Source organism: Drosophila pseudoobscura, chromosome X (genome assembly GCF_009870125.1).
Source record: "Drosophila pseudoobscura strain MV-25-SWS-2005 chromosome X, UCI_Dpse_MV25, whole genome shotgun sequence".
NCBI classification, from domain to species: Eukaryota; Metazoa; Arthropoda; class Insecta; order Diptera; family Drosophilidae; genus Drosophila; species Drosophila pseudoobscura.
In genome coordinates, this window is record NC_046683.1 from 49,982,046 (window position 1) to 50,005,268 (window position 23,223).

The 23,223-nt window shown below is 49.8% G+C and overlaps 2 protein-coding genes across 7 annotated transcripts in view; both read left to right on the forward strand.

Annotated features, from left to right (window-relative positions):
* siz (Brefeldin-resistant Arf-GEF family protein schizo) overlaps positions 1 to 23,223 on the forward strand; it is a 41,372-nt gene that overhangs the window by 16,934 nt on the left and 1,215 nt on the right. For 2 of the 6 annotated variants that reach the window (XM_015187558.2, XM_015187560.2), the window contains exons 2-5: positions 18,618 to 19,229; positions 20,445 to 20,893; positions 20,962 to 22,280; positions 22,348 to 23,200. In XM_015187558.2, coding sequence (XP_015043044.2) covers positions 18,618 to 19,229; positions 20,445 to 20,893; positions 20,962 to 22,280; positions 22,348 to 23,200 — 3,233 coding nt within the window. Of the gene's footprint in view, positions 1 to 7,988; positions 8,145 to 13,028; positions 13,746 to 18,034; positions 18,481 to 18,617; positions 19,230 to 19,687; positions 19,807 to 20,444; positions 20,894 to 20,961; positions 22,281 to 22,347; positions 23,201 to 23,223 lie in introns of those variants that run through there. The other 4 variants (XM_033381730.1, XM_002134973.3, XM_015187561.2 and 1 more) reach the window with 4 other exon arrangements.
* Positions 14,644 to 15,640, forward strand: LOC117184425 (protein TsetseEP-like). The gene has a single exon (XM_033381731.1). It carries the CDS (start codon positions 14,765 to 14,767, stop codon positions 15,545 to 15,547), a length of 783 nt encoding a protein of 260 aa, XP_033237622.1. The 5' UTR covers positions 14,644 to 14,764; the 3' UTR covers positions 15,548 to 15,640.

Here is a 23,223-nt window from a genome sequence, read left to right on the forward strand (position 1 = left end):
AGAGACTATTTGATTCCCCCTCCAAAAAGTAGGCAATTTTCATATATATTTTATTTGTTGAAAAATAGTGTGCGCTGCCGAAAAGTATGCAATAAAACTGTTCGCCGCGCTGCAGTGGGAATAGTTGCGCTAACAACCGCTGGAGGGCGCTGGCCACAGCATTCGTTGAGTAAAAAGTTTTGCCAAAGCAAAAGCAAAAGAAAGAAACATGGTTTTTTTTTTGCAATTCCTTTGCCATAAAAGGGTGGCCCTGCCCATCATTACTTCTGGTTCAACGAGCATATGTCTGTACTCAGCTGTACAGGGCTTTCCTTTCCTAGTACTCCTAGCCTTTCGTCCTGCCAGTGGAGCTGGCTATCCGCCGAGCTATCCACCTCTCTGGTCGTACTTATGTACATGTTTTTCCAATTAAGAGAGCTGCCCGCCCCCCAAGGGATTTGTCTGTTCCTCCAATGAGGGCTTTCACTGTATTTGCGCAAACATAAATTCGGAATTTCTCGACCTGTTTAATGATATTGGTACGAATACCAGTACGAGTATGACTGCCTGTTGTTGTTGTCTTTGCCTGTGCGCTGTGTGCATCCATCCACACACAAACCTTGAACTCTGGCATTTGCCATACATACCATCCGTACGCCCACATTTGAATACAATGTTGGGCTGGGAGATGGGGCTGCAGATGGGGATGGGCATTGGGGGCTGAACTCCCACGGCGGAGGCACGCGCATAGAAATTCCAGCGATAAACACGTGATTGTATGTACATAGCCGTCAATTGGGGCGACCAGTGCCACAAATATAACCTATCTGCCAACAGATAGCAGATTCTAGAGAAGCGAGCACATTTGTTGCTAAAGTCCAACGGTTACGGTACGGGTATATCCGGGTTTTTGCGACGGGCAAGTGTGTTGGGGATTAGGACCAGGCACAGCTGTGGAGTAGCCAGAATTTCCTCGATTTCATTGTCAAAGATACAAATTCTTCGAAGGAGAAACAATTGCGATTCTCCTGGAGAAAAGCTTTTCCAAGGAATGTGACTCTGGAAACAAACAAATATTTTAGCATTTCTTAGTCATACGTTTTTGGCCACTATCTTTGGTTCTAGCCGAAAATTCCATAGCAATCTATAAATTATAACCGAAAGACGGCATACTTATTCGTTTGTTTTTGTTGCCAAGTTTCCAGGCAAAATTCTAATTGGCGGATATCTTATCTCATTATCTCTCATTAAAAACGTACACTTCGATTAAGTTAAGGCCCAGAGACTTGACTTTTGAGAGTTTAAGAGTTTAAGAGGTTTGCGATACTCAGAACTTTTTTTGAAATGTCTGCTTGAAATCGATTGCAAGTAGTTCCATTTCTTTGATGGCCGGACATTTCCCTTTGAAAATGTCTTACTTTTCATCGTCTCATTATTCCCACAGTCCAGCCAGCACCCAGCACCCAGCCCCCAGCCCCCGATCCCACTGTCAGTGCCACTGCCACAGTCACTGTTTGGGTTTTGCAACAGACTTTTCCAGTAGTTGAAAGTCGTGTCGTGGGATAATTTAATGACTTTCTCACTTTTATTGTTGCCCCTCTCCATTCCATTGTTGTGTTCCCAAGTTGTTGGGGCTCTCTGGGTCCCCACGTGACCCACAGGGTGGCGTTGATTAGCTTCACCTTTAAGTGAGATTTTCCGACGCTCATTTGGCGGCGGCGGCGGCGGCGGCAGCTCCCGTTCGGTCCAATGCTAATTGAGCGTTAGACTTTCGATGATTGATAAAACGAGGCCCCTCCCCCTCCATCTCCATTCCCATAGAGGTCCATCGATGGATGAATGATCGTACTTCCCGCTGCAACTGGATATGCCGGCTCTCCTTCCTCTGGCCTCCACTGGCAGATTCTTCTCTGCCTGGGGATCCTCCTTTGCAGATTCCTCTTTTGTAGGCTTCTGGGTTTGTAGGCCTACAGTGTAAAAGCAAATAAATTCAGATGAGCTGCAGCCGAAATCAGCAGCAAAACCCGATGCGCACCGCACCGCATGGAAAGCATCTAAATTAAGTGCGAAACCAGTTGTCGGTTGGCTGCTGGCTGCTGGCTGCTGCCTGTTGGGGGGAGGTTGGGGCTGTACGATGTACGGACTTCCATTCGGGGCTGATGGCTGATGGCTGACGTCATGCATGCAAGAGGCAGGGGGCAGTGCAGGGGCAGCAGCAAACAGTTGCCGGTTGCCGCTTTCCGCTTGCCGGTTGGCACACACCACACCACACATTAACCAGTTCTTGAAGCAGTTGTTGCTGCTGCTGTTGCTGTTGCTGTTGTTGTTGTCGTCCTAGTTATGTGTGAGCCAAATTTCTTGGAGCCAACTTTAGTCGCTTCCAGCACTCCCCCCGCCCCGCTGTGTGGATGCCCCGGCTATCTCCCTCCCACTCGTGGCTATACATATGCAAAACCCAAGAACCTACTGAAAAAGTGTTTTTTATACAGGGTATTTGTGCTTGATAAAGGGTATATTGGTGGTCTTTGAATCGGCGGTCGGCAAGGAGTCCCCTTTTGCCTGCTGTCTACACACACAAACGCACTGCAGGAGACGTGAATGTGTGCGTGCCGACTGCTGCCTAAAGTATACCCTGTATATATGTAGTACTCTCTATTGGGCTGCAGGGCATCAGATTAGTACATAATCCCCCTCAATTTGAGATTTTAAATGTAATTTCCATAAATAATAAATCCAATTAGAGGGTATCTGACCGTCGAAGCATCATCGCCTGAAGCGTTCTTGCTTGTTTTGTTTTGTTTTGCTTCGCTTTGTTTTTTGTTTTGTTTCTCGATGTTTTCTCGTTTCCTTTGTTGCGTTTTGTCTTGGGCTCTCCGGCCGGATCGTTGCCCAATTCTGCAGCAGCAATTGTAGACTCGGACGCAGACGCAAGACGCAGAGGCAGACGCAGACAAGAGGCGACAGCGGCGGCAGCGTCTTCTTGGGCGTCGGCAGAGCATGCAGTTTTTGTTTTCATTTGGAAATTTGCATTGAATCAAAGCCCTGACGAAATGCAGCCCCCCTCCTCCACCCCCCCGAAATGCAGGGTATTGTAATCTCTGTAGAATTAATCAGACTTCTTTTGTCCTCTTCGGTTGGGCAAGGGTTGAAAGGGGTAACTCTAAGCCACTGCTGTGCATGCAATGAAGCCATTGACCCGTGAATGACCCCATTGTACCCATGGGTTTCGATGAGAAATATGATCTGGGTTAGGGGCAAACGGCTATCAAAAAATCCAAGAATATGGCTGCAAGATCTAAAAAAAAGGGACCCTCAAGAGAGTCATACCTGGAGAATCCGTCTGCAATTTATTTATTTGTTGCACAAAAACTTTGATTTACACAGAAAATATTATGCAAATATGGAACAAACTGAAAATGGAGTACCTTTAAAGGTTTACTCAGAGGAGTGACGCGTTTGAATGGTTTACTTATGAGGTCTACTAGAGGAATCATAACTCTCCTCAAAACTTAAATCAAAGCAGCTAAAAAACATGTGTATAGTAGTATAGGATAGTAGAGAGCTTTCAGGAGGGGCAGAGCTCCATAATCCCAGCTAGACTATCATTCAAACGAATTAAAATTAACTAATCCGAACTTTAGTTGTGGTTGAATAATTGCAAAGCCCCGGACTTTTATTTGAATTACTCAATTCTACCCACAATCCTATTCCGCTGCGGTGTCTCGTTCAAGTTCATTAGCTTCTGTGGAAGAAACATAGGAAAATATAGGAATAAAAGAAGAGTGAGAGATGGCAGAAAAGAAGCTTCGACATTCACTCTAACCATCCAAAAATAGTAAATGAAGAAATGAAATTCGCATAATGATGACCATTTGCGAGTGGGAAGTGGGGATTCGGATTATGTAAAGCCCCAAGATTTGTCTTTCTCCAAAAGGCCATCAAACGGTTTTCAGCGCCTTGGATTATCCGATAAACATGGCAAACAGATGATGATTGGAGGAGGTAGAGGCAAAGGCGGAGGGCGGAAAGGGGGAGGGCGGAGTCGTGCCTCGAAGAAGTGCAGACAATGGGAAAACAAATTGAGAAATTCAATTGGAAAGAAGAAAAGCAATGGAAAAATAAAAAAATAATAATAATAAGCTGCTAATCGCTTGTAAACATGAGTTTTCCAATGAAAAATGCACACACGAAAATCAATGGACGAGAGACACGAGGTAATGATACACATACCGATGGGGATGGGAGGGTGTGGAGGTGGTACGTGATTTAGAGCCGAACGGGGGCGGGCGGCACAGAGAACCCTTGTGGGCGAACTTTCCCATTGTCTATGCCACATAAGCGGCAAGCACGGCCAACGCTGCTGCTGCCTCTGCCGTTGCCTCTGCCGTTGCCTCTGCCGCTGCTCGTTGATTGATGAAGGCGCCAGTGGCGTCGGCGGCGGCGGCGGCAAGCGGCAAGCGGTATACAAAAAGCTTGGCCAGTGGGCAGCCGCAGCCCCACTCAATGAAGAGAGGTGTGTGGAGGGGGGTGGCGGGGATTCATTCATGGCCAAGAGAAGAAACAACAAGTGGAGCGGCGGGGCGGAGGGAAGCCAAGCGAAGTGCAAGTGAAAGTGATTCCAAGTCGGAATCGGACTATCGGAGTACTCGGCGGCGCAGTACTTCATGAAACCACAAAAATTTCCCACTAACATCATTTTTTGTGTGTTTTTTTTGTTGGTTTGTATCTTTCTCTGGGTCTCTGTCTCGTGTCTTTGCGCCCCATCTTTCTTTCAACATTTCCATGGGGCTGCTGTGCTCGTGCTCGTGCTCGCACTCGTATCTCCCATCCATCCGTCAGCAGCGCAGCTCATCTTTGTCGTGGATTCGTGTGTTACACATTTAATTGAATGAAAAAGCAGAAGATGGAAAACCCTAATGACAGAGGAGAGTGAATCTTGAACCGATCCATGGTCCCCGATAGGCAGCCCTGTCAAGCTTCATTAGACCCCCAATCCGATCCGATCCGATCCGATGCGACGTCTTGGGCTTGGGTTCGTCTGTGGGTACGGGGTTCGGTTCGGTTCGGTGCGGTGCGGTGCGGTTCGGGTATTGTCTCTTAAGCATTCAGCGGTTCAGCGTTCACTTTCTAATGAGCCGCAAAGCCCAGGCCCAGGCCCAAGCACAGTTGTAGCCATGACCGAATGAACAATTCAATGGCCCCGCCAGCGGTGGCAACACGCAAGTTGAAGGTGGGCTCTCCCCTCCCCCATCTCCCCCTCTCTCTCTCTCTAGGGGAAGGCTCTGGGGGCCCCTAAGCTCTCGCAATCGTTTTGCTTCTCTGTGTTTTCTCTATTTTGGGGCGGACTGAAGGTCTACTAGCCATGTATGTAGTACCCCTCTCTACCCTACCCAACCTCCCCACTCTCTCTCTCTCTCTCTCTCTCTCTCTCTCTCTTTCTGTTGCTTACAAATTGGGTTCAAAATGCCGAAGGTCAGTCGAGCTACAGCACTGCAGAAAGTGGCGGGCGGAGGGCGAAGGGCGAAGGCTAAGGGGAGGAATAGGTAATCGCTTAGTTAGTAACTACATGCGACAAAACCTTTTGCGATGTTTACTAATGAAATATAAAATACGTTTCATATGTGAGCGGAAGAGGGGCGATTGAGGAGTTGATTCGTTGACTGTTCTTCCGAAATAGTCCTTAGGAGTGGGTGGAAAGGAAGACAGATGACAACCGGATGACAGTAAATGGTACTCTGAAAATATTAAACCCTCTTGAGGTGTTAACAGGTGCATTAGCAGCAGCAGCAGACTGTTCAAATAATGATTATCTCCCATCTACTTAAGGACTTTACTTAATTTACCCTTTTAGAGGAGTTTTGGAACATTCCCAGCCACTTCCTTAGTCCCAAAACTTAATTAAAAGCGTTCCAGCGACACAGTGCTGGGCTTGCGCTGAGGCTCTGCTTGTGAACGAGTGATTCAGGTGTAGTTACAGTAGCAACAGAAAACAGATTAACATACCAAAGGAGCTTCCGAACAAAGGGAGTCCAAAGAAGGGGGAGAGAGATGTGCGTCAGAGCAGAAAGCTCATCTCAGCTCTAATTATAGACTTCTCGCTTATTTAGCTCCTGGTTCCTGGAGCTCGCTCCAACCCCTCCTGATGACAGCAGGAACCCCTATTAAAATCGCTCTGGCAACCCTCGGGTAGTACTGTTGCTGCGACTGCGACTGCGGCCGCTGCTGTTGCTGTCATCATCATCGTTGTTGTCGGGTTTGTTTGTTGATTGTTTCATAACACGGCCTGAAACGCCGCAGCAAGACGAGGTACGAGGTACGCGGTAAGCGGTACGAGACGCAGCCCCAGACACAAGTATGGCAAATGGGTTTGTGTACCTTGTGCCTAATGCGTTAATATCAGCCAAGCCAAGCAAGTCTAGGCCGCAGGGACACGGGACAAGGGACAAGGGAGAGGGACAGGGGAGAGCAGAGAGCGGGCCAAAAGTGTGGTGTGTGGTGTGTAGATACGCGATACTCCGTATGTATTCCGTATTCCGTATATATTTTTACGACTTTAGTTTTAACGATGGCCCCACCGACGACTATGACAGAGCGACAGCAGGTTTCAATGAAAAGTCAAAACAGGCCTCAGGTCCGGATATAAATGGTTTGTTGTCTGAGAAGCGGTATGGTTCACACACGTACAGATATGCGCACTCATGCACAGGCGGCGAATACAGTCATCAGTCTTAACGCTTGGCTCAGTCCGATTCGGAGTTGGAGTCGGAGTCGTAGTCGTAGTCGGAGCCAGTGAGGCATTACGTTGCCCATTTTGTTAGTGGCCCCAGCCGCCGCAAGCTAACGACGAGCGGGAGAGCGACTAACTACCAGAGGCAGGCACTCGACTCCACTCGGCCATAATGTACGGCACATGCACATGCCATATGGAGAGGCGGCGGCGGACGTCAGCACATCAGCAGCAGCAGCAGCAGGCAGCAGCAGTAAAGCGCCCCCGCTCGCCCTTCGCACGATCGTGAGTCACCTGAGCGTAACGTAAGCTCAGCCTGTTGTTCGAGTACGAGCGCGGGCATACTCACTTTTTTTGTAAGCACTCACTAAACGAGAAAGCCGATGCGTTGCCGTCATTTCGGACTATCCAGAAATGCAGCAACCTGTCGGAGAGCTCCGCAGTGCAGTTGCTGTCGCGTTTAGCCAGTACTTGATCCCAGCTTATTGTTCGCTCTCCGCTCGCATGCGCTCTCACTCTCGCCTGCAGTCTGCTGTCTGCAGTCGCTGTCTGGAGCAGCTGTTAATGCGCTCTCGGAGAGGAAGCCAGCCAGCCAGCCAGCCAGCCAGCCTCTCTTTGGCTTCGTGGTTGCTGTTTGGTGTGTGTTCTGTGTGCCTGTGTGTGTGCTCAAAGTCGTTTGCATACGAATTTACACCTTTTTACGACTGTTTGTCGATTTACGAGCATGTTCATATGTTGTATGTATGTGCCTTCGGATCTCTTTTGCAATTGCCCAATTTGACAATGGGAGTCAAGTGGGAAAGCCCTGAAAGCTCCATAAACAGTGGGAGATGACTGCAAAGAGCCCGAGCCCGAGCCCGAGCCGCAGCCCTGCATTGTGCAAGTCTTATGAGAAACGTTGATTGGGTTAAAAATGCAAATAACTTTGATAATTGCATTGCTGCTTAGTGCCGCATTATAATGGGGGTTATATAACCCCAATTAGACCCACTGTGGCAGCACACGTCATGTGTCATGTCTCATGTGTCATGTGGTACAGGTGTGCGGCAGAGAGAATCTTCTGGATGGCCCGATTATTTGTTTTTGTTTGGGCCGAATGTTTGTTTTGTGGATCAATCGGAAGAGCCATGGAACAGCCAGCAATGTTAGCCAGCTTTTTAAGTGGCACACAGCCACAGTAGTGGCCATGCGATGCTCTCACCCATACCATGGCACTATCGCCACCTGGCCGGCCGCCCTCTCCCGCCTCATTCGGCTGGCAAGCCGCTCGCTGGAACAGTTTTTCAGACCCCGACCGACGGCGTCGCCATTCTCTCTCAAAGCTCCGTCGAGGTAGCACACAGGTTGCTCGCGCGCGCTGTACTTCGTCTCTTTCGAACAGTTTTCGTAGTCGGCCGTCAGCCGTTCGTGTGCGTTCGTGTTGATCGTTTCTACGTACGTACGTTGGTGTGTGTGCGTGCGTGTGTTGGTGCATTTGTTAGTCACTTTGTTGTTGGCTGTCATTGCGATATTCGATAATCAATATTCAATATTCACATTATTCCCGATATGTAGTCATTGCTTTTTTTTGTTTTTGTTTGTTTTTTTGGCAACACCGAAAATTATTATATTTCCCAATGGAAATGCAAATTGATTTTGCAAACACAAATTGCGGCCATGTGTATGGGTCTTTTTTTTCGTGTGCGTGTGAGTGCTAAATGAAAAGAAAATCAACGAAAAAAAATACGCATCACGCAAAGCTTTTATTACATTTGTTGTTGCTGTCCGTCTGTCTGTCTAGTGGGGCAGGGGCAGGGACAGGAACAGGGCCGGGGCCGGTTTATTAATTTGACATCGTCGTGTCCGCCTGCCACAATATCACAATAATAAAAAAAAAACCCTCCATCGAATAAAACAAAGCGGAAACCATGAAACAATCCACAACAACAACAACAACAACAACAACAGCAGCACATCACACAATTTTTTTATGTAAAAAATAAAATATAATTAAAGAGAAAATCGCCTTTCTCCAGCTGCGAGTATCACAAAAACAATAGTGCCGCCAAGCAGTCAACAGCAGCAGCGGCCAGAGAGGGAGAAAGAGCGGGAACCACGGCCACTGCCCCGTTACGTTTCGGCAAACACAACAACAACAACAGAAACAGCAACAAGAGTGTGCGCCCCAAACCATATGTGTCTCTCTCTCTTTCTGTCTTTCTGTCTGTTTGTCTTCTGTCTCTTTCTGCATGTGTGTTGAACTGGAAATTTCTATTATTTTGTAATTGAAATTATAGCAAGTGCCAGGGAAGAGAGAGAGAGCGAGAGAGGGAGATCGATGCGGCTCAAACATTCTGCCATCCTTAATGAGCCCTAGATCTTCTACTGACGAGCTTCAAGGGAGAAAGGGAGTACCCACTGATCCTAGTCGTTCCTTGAGTTTCAAAAAACTTCCTGAACTGCAATCAAAAAGATCTAGTTACACCGAAAGGATCCCTTCGAATGCTACTGAAATGGAGGGAATCCTTCTGGTAACTCCCTCGGCGGGGTGCAACGTTTTGCAAAGAATATTTATGAAATTTCTGGAAATCAGCTGATTCAGAGCGACAAACACATCTTGGAAGTCGAATTATTCACAGTTTCAGCCGTAACTCAGGCTCCGAAAACGAGAGACAGACAGAGAGAGAGAGAGAGAGAGAGAGGAGTCACCACTTTCAGTCCGAAAACGTCGCTCACTTTTGACTCCCTGCTCTTTGGTGCTTCTGGCCTGGCTTGTATAATCGCTGCCACCCTGCCACCCAATTACGCTGCATCGTCGTCGTTGCCGTGGACGTTGGTTGCATATTGTATTTCCACTTCCTCTTCCGCTCTTCAGTTGTGGCGCGGAGTGAGAGCCAAGTCCACACAGAGAGACAGAGAGAGAGCGGGCGAGTGTGTGTGTGTGTGTGTGTTTGCTGGTGATTTCTGTTACGTGCGCCGTTACTAATGACACGAAAGTGAATAAAAAGGCATCGGGCACGGGGCTCTGCTAACCCCCTCCAGCACTCCACCCTGCCGCAATCTGCAGCAGCACCAAACTCCAGTGCCAGTGCGAGTGAGAGAGAGACAGGGAGAGGGAGAGTTAGAGTACAGAAAATAATTATAAATTAAATAATTATACAATACAAGCAAGAAAACAACTTAAAGCTGATTGTAGCTGCTGCCTGTTGTTGTTGCCACTGTAGCTGCTGCTGCTGCTGCTGCTGCTGCTGCTGCTCGTGCAGTGGAACACCTGTAAAACAAAGGCAGCTCTATCTGCGGCAACCCTAGCCCGCCGCTGATGTCGTGCTCGAGAGCGGATGCAACCCAGTCAGCCCCCAAGTCCCGCTACGGTCCGCTCCAAGCTCTATATCTGTTGCATTGTTGCAAACCGAACCAGAAAAAAGCACAGTAACCGAAACAGACACAGAAAACTGAAAACTGAAAACCGAAAACTAAAAACTAAAAACAGAAAACAGACTTTTCTTATAAACTTTAAAGCAAACGAAAAACCTGCTCGACAAAATTGCAATTATGTACAAACAAAAGTTTCTCAGAAATGGCTGAAAGAAACAAACAGAACAAGTTGGAACAGTTCTTGGGAGTAGTCAGAAACGGCAGCGGCAGCAACTAGAACACACCACCAACAACAAAAGCAACAACAGCAACAGCAACAGAGGCACACAAAAGCAACAGCAACGACAGCTAAAAACGACAACTAATAGGTTGCTAAATAACGAAAATATTCCGCTTTTAGCTGATTTTGTGATACCTTAGCAAAGGGAGAGGGTATGATGAACAGCTTTGGGTCTCCCTCTGTTCTGCTTCCTCTGTTTGATGTGGAGGTAATCCTGTGATAGCATTCCTCATATCTGCAAGAAGCTTCTATATCTTTTGCTATGTTAATCGCTGTCATTATCCGAGGAACGTGCACCACTCAGTAGAGTAGATAGAGAGTATCAAGAGTTCGAGTTACTTTTCTTTCAGGTGTTTTTTTTTTTTTTTTTTTTGTTTTGTGGGGTTTGAGATTCGTGTGTTTTGTGAGTGGGCCTTAGAGCAGCATTCTATTCTACTACAACGTTTGTGATTGAGATTGAGAGAACTCCCCTGAAGCGCTTATTGGCAGCAGTAAGCAGCAAGCAGTAGGCGACTTGTTTTGGCCAATAATTCCATGACTTGTTCCAAGGCTGGGCCTGGGCACCGCACCGCCAGAATCGTGAGATTATCGCTTGTTTGCACAGCTTTTTAGCTTGATTCACTCATGAATCGATGGCTGTGAGTGTATGCATGTCCGCTGACTGTTCTCTGTTTTTCGGTTCTCTGACGAAACAACAATTGGAGACGGGACAGAGCCAGAGCCAGACCCAGAGACAGTGGCAAGTGTTGTCACAATTGTATCCCGCACCGTAACAGAGATGTCTCCGAGCAGGCGCAGGCGGATGGATCGCTTTCAAGCTCTCGAAAGACTCTCGAAAAAGGTTCTTGAACTTGAGATTTTATGGAAGAAAGTGTGGGGGTTGGTAGCAGTGTAGCAGTCTTGTGCTCCTCCATAAATATAATATTTTTATGTGTGGTTTGATGGCAGATCTTGATCTTGGGACAAAACACTTTGAGTGCCTCTGTTGTTGTTCTTGTTGTTTCCCTTTCTATTCGGTTTGCTATTCGCCCGCGTTCGTGTGTATTCGTTTCTATAACTCATTGTTTTCATGGCAAATTCTCACGCATTTCGCACATAAATTTTCATATGATTTATGGATCATTCGGCCCTCGGTCCGACCGTCATTGTATGTTGCCAAGTGGATCAGGTCATTCAGTCAATTCAGTTGTTCAGAGCGTGAGGATCACCCCTTCGCTGGGCCTCAGCCTGGGCCTCGGCCTGGGCCCCGTGCCAGCACACACTTTCCCGTCTGAGGCACGTCTGTGGGTCTGGATTGGAGCAGATCCAACACCTGCGATCCGAGCCGAACCGAACCGAACCGATCCGATCCGATCCGAACCCTCCTCTAGTCTGTCTGTCTGGCACAAGTCGATCGTTGTCTCTGCGTGTCGTGACATGTTCAATTTGAATATTGTTTATTTGCATTCTCCCTTCTCGCTTGCGCACTCTCTCTCGGTGCCGTTCTCTCTTTCTGTTTGCTTTTTCCTACATAAATAGTTCTGCAGTTGACAACTTGCGACTTTTACTTGCGATCAGATCGACCGACTGACTGACTGACTGAATGACTGAATGCCTGATCGCTGACCCAAAAAACAGAAACCGACACAAAAACAGCAGCAGCAGCAGCGGCGGCAGCGGCAGCGCCGCAACAGCATGATGATTGAATGCGATTGCTCGGAGCAGAGCTCTCTCATTGACGCTTGCGTGTGCGTCGTGTGTTTTTGCAAGTGTCATGCTCTTCCATACAGCATGATTATCATATTAAACGATCATGGGATAGGGGATGAAGGGTATGATGGAACTAAGACCCATACATGATCTCTAGAGATTTTTCTTCATCCCCGGGCGTGACTGATGCCCGGGAATCCCCTATGGATTATTATTACTTAAACTAAAGATTCCGCCCTAGGTCCTCTGATCCTAGCTAAGATCCCAGATCTAGATTCATGATCTCTATAGATCATTCTGCCTCACAGTAGTGAGGAGTGACTGATGATTGATGGGTGGACCAAACAGACCATAATCATGCCAGCAAAATACTGTAAAAGTATCTTAAAGATCAGTCACAAACAAATCACATAAGATACTTGTATTAGAGAAATGATTAGTGGAACTAGAAGCTCTTAGGCGTCTGCCACTAAACGAAAAGATCAGATGCGCGTTTGAGTGGTTTTTGGACACATATAAATATCCCCCGATAAGTGATTGAGTTTTCAACTTTGAAAATAAGTTCTTTCTTCTCAAATCAGAAACAGGTGTGTTCCATTTCCAATCCCTTCCGTTCCAATCAGTGCCTGCAGCTGTTCAGGCACATTCAGAATCAGAAACAGAAACAGATAAGGAAACAAAAGTTCCAAAGGGTATCGTGATCCATGGCTCTCTGAGGTATTCCCAAGTCTATACAAAACAACTCTCTCTATCGTTGTGTTGGTTTTTCTAACCTCCGACTGACTGGAGGCAGCACTCATAAATGTTATTCCATGTTTTATTTATACGATTGTTTTTATGACAAACGCGCTTTGAAGGGCACTCTCATCCGCTCACTCACACTTCTCTCTCTCTCTCTCTCTCTCCGTTGCCTTTGCTCTGTAGAGACAGAGGCAGTGGTGGGAGGGGAAAATAAAGACTGCAAATTACTATCGCAAATGTGTCGCTGCTTTATCGTAGGCCCCCGCCGCATAAGAATGTAGCCCCATAGTCGCGCCAGAACGACGGAATTCCAAAACCAACAAAAACCAAAGATAAAATGACAAAGAACGAGGCGAGTCGGCGGCTCAAACGAGAGAAACGCTCGCAAAAAGCGGACTGAAAAACGAACCCGAATCCCATAAAAAAAATTGATAACCGCGCATAAAAGATCTCTCGATAACAAGAAATCAATTTGCAAAAAAAAAAACCAAACAAACGAATAAACAAACGAAAGTTAGCGAAAAGCTGAACAAAAAAAACACTAGAAAAGCGAATGCTGCCAATGCGTTGAAGGCGAAAGTGTCGCGTATTCCCGAATCCGAATCCGGACATCCTCCTCCCCCCCATCGAACATCGAGTCCGAGGAATCTACGCGGCAGCAATGTCGTCAAAATGTGAACACCACCACAAATCACGGCGCCAGCAGCTCCCAGTGCCGGCACCATCCCCCAGTCACAGCCACAGCCACTCCCATTCCCACTCGCACTCCCATTCCGACCTCAGTGGAGAGTCCTTCCTGCAGTACTGCACGGACGGGGACAAGAAGCCGCCGCCCATTGTGGTGGTGGTGGGGGATGGCCGGAGTCGAGTGCGGCGCGTGGTGCGCACTGCCACACGGCACGTGACGGTGGTCAGTCTTTCCACCCGGCACAAGGAGACGCAGACACACACCTCGCACCATGTGACGGCGGTCAGGTAAGAAGATCTCTTCTCCAGATCCACAGCCGTGCTGTGGCCCCTGTGCCTTCGTGTGGCTTTCGTGTGGCTACAAAGTGTACTCCAAGTGGTCAAAACTCTCTTCTTATCGCCCCCCACACACGCATCCATTGTAATCCCGTTATCTTTATGAGGGGGGTTACTCGGTTCTCTGGCTATTTGTGGCCCTCCGATCATTTCTTTAATAATACTTATACTCCGCGGTATTTGTGGGTTTCTCTCCAAAGTGTGTGTACTTACTCGAACGGATAAGGGAATGCGTTTCCATGAGCCTTAAATGGAGTATCTTTATCAGATTATCAGTATCTTTAAGATTGTCCCAAGAACAGGGCGATCATATCTTCCACAAATCTATTCGTGCACCATTGGCCCTGTTAATAATCGTTCGATTCTTGACCCCCCGAGAATTCAAAAAAGTGAAATTCCCTTAAAATACAAAAATACCGTGTGGAACTTCTGCAATCCAAATTTTTCGTGGTAGAAGTTTCTGCAACTTTATCTCTATCCTTTATTTAAATATCTTTTAAAATAGGAAATAAATTTGGCTTAAAAACTCGAATTTATTGTTTGCCAACAGGCTTCGTTGGGCGGCAGATGCCGCCACCATGATGTCGACAATTACATGCAACAATACATGTATATTTGACACTCGTTTTGTGTGGCATACTTTCAGGGATTTGATTGGGAGATGTAGCATTTGATGTAGTATAAATGTAAAATGCATGTAGAAATGTCATATCGTGGCGCATGCGCCACATCCCACAACAGGATCGGGAATCGTTATTCGTTGTTGGAAAGCATATTCAAAGTCAATCCAAAATCCTTAAAATTTCTAGAAATATATATATGTCTATCATCATATACTCCTTGATCGATCACTCCATTGTTTCTATTCGGTTTTCTTTAGTCATTTAGTTTTATTTTGTGTTACATGCCGGAACAAGCATTCGATTTTGTTAAATTTTCTAGTACTTAAATAAAATTCGTAAATTTCCATAATGTTCGATTGGTCACTCCTGTTCTTTCTCTATGCGGCCGTGTCCTTTCTGATTCTCCTCATGCCGGTGGTCTTTGTGGTGCACCGGAAGATGATCTCACAGATGGTGCTGGAGTGCCCCGACGTCGAAGCACCGATGGGAATCGGACTGCGGGAGGACGAGCTGGAGGAGCTGCGGGAAGCATCTCCCGTACAGATGAAAATTGAGAATAGAGTATCGAAGGGGCTACAGAATGCAGAAGAGGAGGAGACGATTGCAGAGACTTCAATGGAGAAGGAGGCTCCGGAAGAGACTCCAGCAGAGACTCTAGAAGTGTCTCCAGAAGAGACTCCAGAAGAGACTCCAGAAGAGACTCCAGAAGAGATTTCAGAAGTGTCTCCAGAAGAGACTCCAGAAGCGACTCCAGAAGAGGCTCCAGAAGAGACTCCAGAAGAGACTCCAGAAGTATCTCCAGAAGTGTCTCCAGAAGAGACTCCAGAAGAGACTCCAGAAGTGACTCCAGAAGTATCTCCAGAAGAGCAGGAAAATCTTCAGAATTTAAAAGAGATTCAGATTCCAGAAACGCCAGAGATGCCAGAAAAGAAGGAGATGCCAGAGACTCCAGAAGAGAAGAAGATACCAGAGATTCCAGAAGAGCAGACGATTCAGACTCCAGAAGGAAAGAAGATGGAGATGGAGCCTCCGGAAGAGAAGAAAGAGGTGGGCAATCCCGTAGAGAACGACATACGGGCTGCTTTGGAGGAGGAGAGCACCCAGAATCCTGCAGAAAAGGTCGCTCCCTAAAAATGTTGCAATCAATTGGCTGATGTCGTAGCAGTGACAGTAATCCCTGGCATACGGAAACATTAAACGAATAAAACTGTTTCTTGCAGTCCACTCTTGCTGTCTCTTGCTCTGGCCCTCTCTTTGCCCCTCTCCGTGGTGTGTCTGGGCCGCTTTGTGGCACGCTCCATAACGCAACGGGGGCTGCTCAGCCCCCATTCCCATTCCCCCAATCAAAATGCACAAACTAATATAAAATCAATAATAATTACACTTCTGGCGGAAAGGCGGCTCGGGTCGGCGCGGTGTGGTTCGGTTTGGGCCTTTCAGGTCAGACATAGACGCGAGCCGCCGCCGCAAATGCAGCGACACTTGTTGCATGTCAAGCAGGGAGGAAGAAGCAGCACAGCAGCGCAGCAGCGACTGTGGCAGAGACTGTGACTGCGGAAGTTTTGGCTCGCGAGTGCAGGCAGCGGCGGTGGTTTTGTGTGACGTTTGTGTGTCGAGTAGAGATACAAGATACGCGATACGCGATACGCGATACAAGACACCAGTTGCACGTCGCACGTCGCACGTCCAGGGGCTGTCTGGTTGGTCAAACAGAGGGACGGGGGACGGCGAAGAGAAGCCAGAGCCAGAGCTGTGGCTGCCCCAAACATGTGCAACGTGCAGCGGCAAACAATTAGGGGCGACGTGTGGCAGATGTTTTTCCTTGCCCCTAAAATTGAAAGCAGGACCTCTTAAAAAATCACTAGAGAGGGAGAGGAGGGGAGAGCCGAGAGTGCGGAGAAGTGCGGAGAAGTGGCAACAATGACAAGCGGGTTCTCCTCCAGCTGCTGCTGCTTTCGTTGTTGTTGTTGTTGTTGTTCCCGTTGCTGTTGTGTGGCAAGCAAATCTACCTGCTGCCGCTTGTTGTCCTTGCAACAACAACAAAAAACCCTGAAAGATAAAGCCACGATGGTGCCAGGTGCAGCTGGAAAACTGGCCAAAAGGAGAGACAGACACAGACACAGATACAAAGAGAGAGAGAGAGAGCGAGAGAGAGATAAAAGGATGCCCCTTTTGAATGGTTATCCTTCGGCTGGAATCCTGTTTTAGCTGATCCTGTTTTGTACTCCTCATTCGCTCGGCTCGCTAGGTGCAAATCTGCAGCTGCCACAAAATGTGGAAGAATGAGAAACAGAGACACTGAGAGATCGATCCCCCGTTGCGGGAAAATGATTTCAGGAGAGGATTTTCGTTTTTCTAGAAGCTATACGAAGCGAATACGTGGATAATGAATTATCGGAGGATCAGAGGATCAGCATGCAAATCGAATTCCCGATTTCATGGCAAATCAGTAAACGATGAAACGCGGGGAGCGAATACTTACGATATTTCTGATGTTTTGGGGAAGGTATTTTGATGGGAAAGTGTCTACAGATCTATCCTTTGTAGATGATTGAAAACCTCTCCCTGTTTGAGGAAGAAAACTCCCATTCGGCAGCAGTTCGATCGGAAATATTGAATCTTAGATTGCCTGTTGGCATGGCCTTGAAATGCGGTTAAGTACAGAAGCAGTCCAGAGTCTGTTTGAGGCTTAAAGTATAGGCGTTGAGGCGCTTAAGTAGAGGAGGCTTTGATTTGATTTGATTCAGAACAAAGCAGGATGTGGTCCTGCGGTTTGTTGTGCATATTTCCATCACCTGGAAAGACCAGGCTTCCTGCGAGACACACTGGCTGTCCTCGGCTCGGGCTCTGTCGCTGGGAACTGTGACGGTGTGTAAATCCACAACATTTCCATGTGCCTTAAGCATTAGTTTTGGGATTAAAGTAAGCTTGGAATAAGCATTTTTCTCCAATATAATAATAGTTGTTCCTTTTTCCTTAATTTGCTTCTCCAGTGACCAAAATTTCCAATCAATCAGGTGTTGATCTGTTAATTTCTCAGCTGAAATTCGGATGTGGGGAAGTCTCTCTCCATTTCCATCTCCCTGGAGGGTTCTCTCTCCAATTGTTGCATCCTGTGTGCGTCTCCCTGCTGGCTGCTGCTAGCTATCCTGATCAATAAGTTTGTCATCGTTGGCTAATCATTTCCATTTCCATTTCCTTCACTTTGCACCTCTCTCTCTACCTCTCTCTCTCCCTCTGCCGTCTGTCCTCTGTCTCCTTTCAATAATGGATCCTTTTACGCTTAGGATTTCTTTATTTTTGTCTGAATGTTTTGTCTCTTTTAAGGGTAGCAGCAGCACAGCACAACAATTGTTCTTTTACGGGTACACGCGAACAATGAGTACGAAGACGAATACGAACACGAATACGAGTAGATTCAAACAAAACAGATGCATTTCGGTGTATCTGTATCTGTGCCTGTGTCCCCCCTCCCCTCGTGTGTATCTGTGTATTTAATGAGCCATGCGAAACACGTTTCTTCTTCTGCCCGAACAGAGGAAGAGAACGCCAACGCCAACGCCGACGCCGACGCTGCGCCTGCGCCTGCGACTGCGACTGGCACTTTGTCGAGCAGTGGCCGAGCGCTCGGTTTAGTTCAAACGCGAACGCCTTTAAGATCGGACGTACCCTTGCCCCAGCTCCAGGGCCCAAAATCGTATCTGCATATATCTTCCGCTTCCTCTCCGGCACTCCCGACACTCCGGCACGCCGACACTCCGGCACCCAATTTGAATATCATTTCGATTGCCACTCGCATTCGCGTCGCGTATGTTAATTAGAATCGATCTATCGCGCGGATCTTGTGACTGGCTCTCATTTGTCGTCTCTCTAACTGTTTTTGGTGTTTGGTTTTTTGGGTTTTTTTTGTTATTGTGTGTTGAATGTGCTACTGCTCCCAAACCCGTGGCAGACGACTGCTGCCAGCAGGCTGCCAGGCATAAATAGCCCATATATCAGTCTTCTCTTCTCCCCCGATACGATACGATGATTATTTGCATATCGGGTTTTATAATTGGCGAAAGGTAGGAACCGCCACACAGCCCCACAGTCCCACAGCCCATGACCCCATATCTGACCCAGAAAACGAAAGTTCTCTCCCGGATAGATTTATATTTACGAATTTCTATGGCTAATCCGTCGATTCTCTCTCCTTTTGCAGCTTTCCCCAAAAGAGCATCGAACGCAGCGGCTCCACACAGTACGATCTGGCTGGGGCGCCGCCGGCCGGCTCCAGCACAGCCTCCACCACCGACAGCGGCAGCGTTGGGGGCTATGTCTACCTGCAGAACCACTATGCGCCCGGCGCCCACAACGCCGCCGCCGCCATCAACTACCCCACGCAGCAGCACCATCCCCAGATGATCTACCAGCTCCAGCAGTACCCCACGTGCCATAAGCATCAGCAGCAGCTCCAGCAGCAGCAGCAACAGCAGCAGCACCTGCACCAGGCCGCTGCGGGACACTACATGCAGGTGACCTCGGCGACAGCGGGAGGATCTTCGGCCTACCACCAGCACCACCACATGCTCCACGGGGGACAGCACGGACAGCACCATGCACACCATCACGGCCACGGCGGAGCGGTGGTCATTGCCGGCAGCGGCGTGGGCACTGGCATGGGAGCCGGCAGCGTGATCATGCAACACCAGCAGCTGCAACAGATGCAGCAGCACCAGCAGCAGCAGCAGCAGCACCAGCACCAGGGAATGCACAAGAAGAACTCGATCCGCAATGGCGGAGATGTCCTCAAGCGCGGACGGGCACAGTCAGCGTAAGTATTGCCTCTCTCAAAGGGAAACCCGATCGGGGAGCCTCTTCTTTATGGGATTACCCATAGATATAAGTCTCGTATGGAGCCATTGAGTGTCTTGAAAGGGAATCGGGAACAGATTAATAGAATAGATACGACCCTTCGGTGGTAATTGGGCGATGTCTCTTCCGTTTAAAGACGGAAATTCTGCTCTTGCAAATTCCAGCTTAGATCTCTGTTTGTTTTGCCTCAATCAATCAACAATCTATAGCATAGCATAGATGTTAGTTCTGAGACAAAGCATAGATACGTATCTACGGAGGAGATTGAAAGCAGTACAGAAGGCAGGTGGCAGCTGGACTAACAGCTCTATTAAACGTCAGATCCCCTCCTCCATTGCCCACTCTGGGCATTCTGGTAATCAAAAGACGAGTATAGCCACCGGAACAGAACGGTAGCAAGCGGTGCGTTCCGCCATATCGAATCAGTTATTTATGGATTGGGCTCGTGGTGGGGCTTTTAATGAGTTTGGACTTTGGCCCCCCCTTCGAAAGTGGCCAAATCAGCAGCTCGCAGCGGGATCCACTTCCAGCCGAAGGTAGGTAGGTGGTGTCCAGTATCTAGTATCTAAGATTAGGTGCTGTCGCCGTTGCCAGCCACCAGCCACCAGCCACCACGAGATATCCGCTGATAGGATGGCAAATATTTGCGTGCGACTGCAGCACACATCATCCGATGAAGAAGAGCAGAATAAATATGTTATTCCGCAGAAATCTTGAGGTGGGGAATGGGAGTGCAGCTGCTCAGGCGGGGGATGGGGAGGGGGAGGGGGAGAGGTAGCCTCTCTGCTGACCCCTCAGTGAACCCTTGCGGATACGATTGCAATCTGAATAAGCGTGGTGGCCATACAACTCAAATATTCGAATAATCCCAACAAAAGGCCATATTGCGGGCCCCAGATGCGAATTTTTTATCGGGCAACACGGTGACGACGCCGAAAAAAAGCACAGAAACTTTGTATTCCTAAGAGACGACGGCGTCGTTTGTCGCTATCTTATCGCGAGGAGGGGAAAACATTCGGCTTGTGTGTGCCCGCCCCCAGAGGGCCAGAGCCAGAAGCACCGACGTGCAATAACATTTGATTGCCACTTTTGGAACGAATAGCACAGAACGTTTCTGGAGAACTTCCCTCTTGAATCAATCCTCATCCGGACTCTCCTTTTGTTGTTCTTGCAGCTACGAACTCTCACAAGATCTGCTGGAGAAGCAGATCGAGCTGCTGGAGCGAAAGTACGGCGGAGTGCGGGCCCGCAACGCGGCGGTGACCATCCAGCGGGCCTTCCGCCACTACATGATGGTGAAGAAGTTTGCCTCCATCACGGCCATGGCCAAGGCCGAGAAGCGGCTCAGCCGCCGCATGGTGGTGACGGCCTCCAGCCTCGGGCTGGCCGAGGAGAACGCCTCCTCGTCGGCCTATGGCAGTGCCACAGAATCTCAATTGGATCAGCAGCAGCAGCAGCAACAACAGCAACAGATGCAGCAACAGCAACAGCCACGCGTCACCATTATGGCGGGTCCTGCTGGAGCAGCCTCCCCGGGACTCTCGAGGACACCGCCCACGCGCTCTCTGTCGATGCGGGAGCGACGACAGCTGGACTGCAGTCCCATACCACGTAGTCAATCGGGTAAGGAATCACTCTCTCCCCCTGTTTGTGGATCCTTTGCTTAATCCAACTCCTCTGTCCTTTTGCAGGCGCCTCTCCCGTTTCGATTTCGGGATCCACAGCCACCGCTGGCGGAATGGCCTCCCATCCGCATGTGAATCTGCTGCACGCGGCCGAGCCGCATTACTACAATGCCCAGGGAGCCGTCTACTACACCAGCTACCACGGCTCCCCGCACGACCTGAGCTACGCCAGCTCCGCGGACGTCTCGCTGAACGCCTCGTGGGTGAACGCCAGCGGGCACAGCCCCCACACGCCCTACTACTCGGCGGCACAGATCTACATGCGCCCCAAGGGCGGCAGCACCACGCCCACTCCCAGCTGCAGCGGCAGCACGGGCAGCGGCAGCGGCAGTGGCAGCGGCAGCTGCAAGAAGGTGCCGCCGGAGGTGCCCAAGCGCACCTCTTCGATCACGGCACAGCAGCAGAGCCAGCTGCTGCTGCTGCAGCGCCAGACACCGCCGCCCCCGTCGCTGCTGCGGACCAACGGGCTCTGCAAGACGGCGGAGAACGGCAGCCTGACCTCCGTCCAGAGTTCCGGCTCGGACTCGAGCGTCACCTCGGCGGAGCGGAACATGAACAGCGACCTCGGATCGGACCGCAGCAACTCCCCCCACACGTGGAAGCGTGGCACGGCCCTGAACAGCTCCCAGCAGTTCTCCACGCACTCGGCCGACTCGGTATCGGTCTCGGTGCCCGGCGGAGGTGGAAGTGGAGCCGTTGTGGTCTCCGGAGCAGCCATAGCTTCTGCTGGGCCCGGAGCGTATGCCGCACAGATGCAGGCGGCCGTGGCAGCGGCCACAGCGGCGGGCGGAGTACCGCCGACGGACGATCATGCCGTCTCGTCGCACACAAGCGCCGCGCAGTACGAGCAGCACGAACAGCAGCAGCACGAGCAGCAGCAGCTGCAGGCAGCGGCCTCCGCCGCGGGCGTGGCCCAGAACTACAAGATGTCGGAGACCATACGCAAGCGGCAGTACCGCGTGGGCCTCAATCTGTTCAACAAGAAGCCGGAGAAGGGCATCACCTATCTCATCCGCAGGGGCTTCCTCGAGAACACGCCACAGGGCGTGGCTCGTTTCCTGATCACGCGCAAGGGCCTCTCCCGCCAGATGATCGGCGAGTATCTGGGCAATCTGCAGAATCAGTTCAACATGGCCGTGCTCAGCTGCTTCGCCATGGAGCTGGACCTGTCCGGCCGCCAGGTGGACGTGGCCCTGCGCAAGTTCCAGGCCTACTTCCGGATGCCCGGGGAGGCGCAGAAGATTGAGCGGCTGATGGAGATCTTCTCGCAGCGCTACTGCGAGTGCAATGCGGACATTGTGGGGCGCCTAAGATCATCCGATACGGTAGGGTCTCCCCTCCCCTCCCCTCCTTGGAGGTTCGCCTACTAATCCGATTTCTATTTGTTTACAGATCTTTGTGCTGGCATTTGCCATCATTATGCTCAATACGGATCTGCACACGCCCAATCTGAAGCCGGAAAGGCGCATGCGCGTCGAGGACTTCATCAAGAATCTGCGAGGCATCGACGATTGCCATGACATTGACAAGGACATGCTGAGCGGCATCTATGAGCGCGTCAAGTCGGACGAGTTCAAGCCGGGCAGCGACCACGTCACCCAGGTGATGAAGGTGCAGGCCACCATTGTCGGCAAGAAGCCGAATCTGGCGCTGCCCCACCGGCGGCTGGTCTGCTATTGCCGCCTGTACGAGATACCCGACGTGAACAAGAAGGAGCGGCCGGGCGTCCACCAGCGCGAGGTGTTCCTCTTCAACGACCTGCTGGTCATCACCAAGATCTTCAGCAAGAAGAAGACCTCCGTGACGTACACGTTCCGGAACAGCTTCCCGCTCTGCGGCACGGTGGTGACCCTGCTGGACATGCCCAACTATCCGTTCTGCATCCAGCTGTCGCAGAAGGTCGACGGTAAGATCCTGATCACCTTCAATGCCCGCAACGAGCACGACCGCTGCAAGTTTGCCGAGGATCTCAAGGAGTCCATCAGCGAGATGGACGAAATGGAATCGCTGCGCATCGAGGCAGAGCTGGAGCGCCAGAAGTCGGCGCGCAACCGGGCCCCGGGGAACGCAGAGAACCGCGATAGCGGCGTGGCCGATGTGGAGGTGTGTCCCTGTCCCTACGGCTCCCAGCCCGGCGGCGGCTCCCAGGCAGCCGGCGAGCAGGCAGCTGGGAACTCGGCCGACTCCACGCAGCAGCTGAAGCGCAGTGCGCTCAGCAACAGTCTCCTGGACATGCACGAGCAATGTGAGTTCTCAGACTCCGATTTT

Excerpts from the sequence above, each read along its gene's own strand:
- LOC117184425 (XM_033381731.1), top strand. The coding sequence starts at position 14,765 with ATGTTCGATTGGTCACTCCTGTTCTTTCTCTATGCGGCCGTGTCCTTT.